The 1562-nt window shown below is 51.7% G+C and overlaps 1 protein-coding gene across 1 annotated transcript in view; it reads left to right on the top strand.

Annotated features, from left to right (window-relative positions):
• The first annotated feature begins 554 nt into the window (after nucleotides 1-554).
• The window catches only part of LDLRAP1 (low density lipoprotein receptor adaptor protein 1), a 19372-nt gene continuing 18364 nt past the window's right edge, over nucleotides 555-1562 (top strand). Inside the window, exon 1 of the mRNA XM_029963036.1 lies at nucleotides 555-561. Coding sequence (XP_029818896.1) covers nucleotides 555-561 — 7 coding nt within the window. The remainder of the gene's footprint in view (nucleotides 562-1562) is intronic.

Genomic DNA, 1562 nt, shown 5'->3' with positions numbered 1-1562 from the left:
GGTTTGACTCTTCTTGTCTGGCCCCCAGCACCCACCTGCCCCTAGGCTTCTCCTGCAGGAGGAGAGCCTGGTATCCCACCCAGGGAGGTGGGTGTGGAGAGGAGATTTTGAGCTCTGCCTTCCTGAGGGAGGTGACACTTGTAGTCTTTTACCACAACAAGGATATTTTAAACTCAAATGTTGACTTTCAGGCTGGCTTGGGTGGCACAGCCACGATGGAGACCTTGAATTGCTGATTCCTCTCTCCCAGGCTGCTGTCCCGGCCCTTCACTCTCCAAACTGAGTGGTGACACTTGAAGAAACACATTCTGCTGTTCTCCCCAGGTAACACCCACCTGGGACAGTGCAGGCAGCCAGGGAAGGGGCAAACATCCACATCAGTGCTGGGATTCAGTGGGAAAGCTCAGCTGGGTAAGGCAGCACTGCCCTGGGTTGACACCCCTTGCAACAACAACCAGAGGATCAGGGGGACACTCCGTGAGCCCCGAGAGGAGCAGCTGTGGCAGGGGAGGATGTGGCAGCAGGAACTCTGTGGATCTGTCCCCATGGGGATCATGGCCAGTGAGTGCCCTGTGGAATTCCTGCAGAGGAACCAGTGGGAAGGAGCAGCAGAGCTGTGCAAGTGCAGAAGTGCCTGAGCACGGTGTGATTATATTTAGCCGGTGATGATGCAAGATACAGAAATAGGGATGTGAATCCCAGCTGTGTCCGATACCTGCTGGTGGCTTCCTCAATAATTAATGGCAAAGGTGTCTGCCTTAACTTATCAGGTATTGGGAAGCAGGAAGCCCTCCAGTGCAATGCGGGCTGCTGGATGGGAGCAGAGCTCATCCATGATTTAGGGAAACACTAGAGCTTGGCTTAAAACCCTCCTGGATCTGTGTATGTGCTTCCAGTAAGCACAGATATTTACAGTGAGCTGCTGCACAGAGCTGGATCTGTGTCTGTGCTTCAATTTGCTCCTAACACAGCGATTTTTTCAGGTTTTTGGTGTTTGTGTGCTGCTGCCCTCAGAGAGCCTCTGACGTGGTCAGCCCTCGGGGGAAGTTTCTCCTTTCAAGTTTTGGTCACCGTCCCCAGCTCACCCCCACGTGCTCAGATTCAAACCAGGCCCTAAGTGGGGATGTGCCACTGGCTCCATCCTGCTTTAGACTGGGATTTTTGGGTGAGAAATTCAGCTCAACCCCTTCCACCGCCCGCTTGTGTCCCACGGAGAGCAGCTTGGTGTGACTCCTGTGCCTCGGCTCCCGGCTACAAACGTGAGAGGGGAAGGTTAAAATTGAACCAAAAAGGGATTTTTCAATTACACAAATGTTTCTGTGAATAATAGGCTTTGTGAGGCATTATTCTACAAATCCTAAATATGGGGTTTAACCTCCTCATTATTATCCCTTTAATTTCGGAAAGCCTGTGAAGGCCTTAATCTTCCATTCAATTATGCTCAGGCTGAGTTAAGAGCACGTTGGTGGCCGTGGTGACACGGAGGGGCCAGGCCAGACTTTATCAAACAGGATATTAAAATATCCTATCGCATTTCCTCATCCTGGGACGGGGACAATCAA

The sequence above is a fragment of the Manacus vitellinus genome, unplaced genomic scaffold (assembly GCF_001715985.3).
Source record: "Manacus vitellinus isolate BGI_N305 unplaced genomic scaffold, ASM171598v3 scaffold_52_pilon, whole genome shotgun sequence".
Lineage (NCBI taxonomy): Eukaryota > Metazoa > Chordata > Aves > Passeriformes > Pipridae > Manacus > Manacus vitellinus.
Note: the sequence above shows the minus strand (reverse complement) of the source record. Positions and strands in the feature narration are given on the sequence as shown.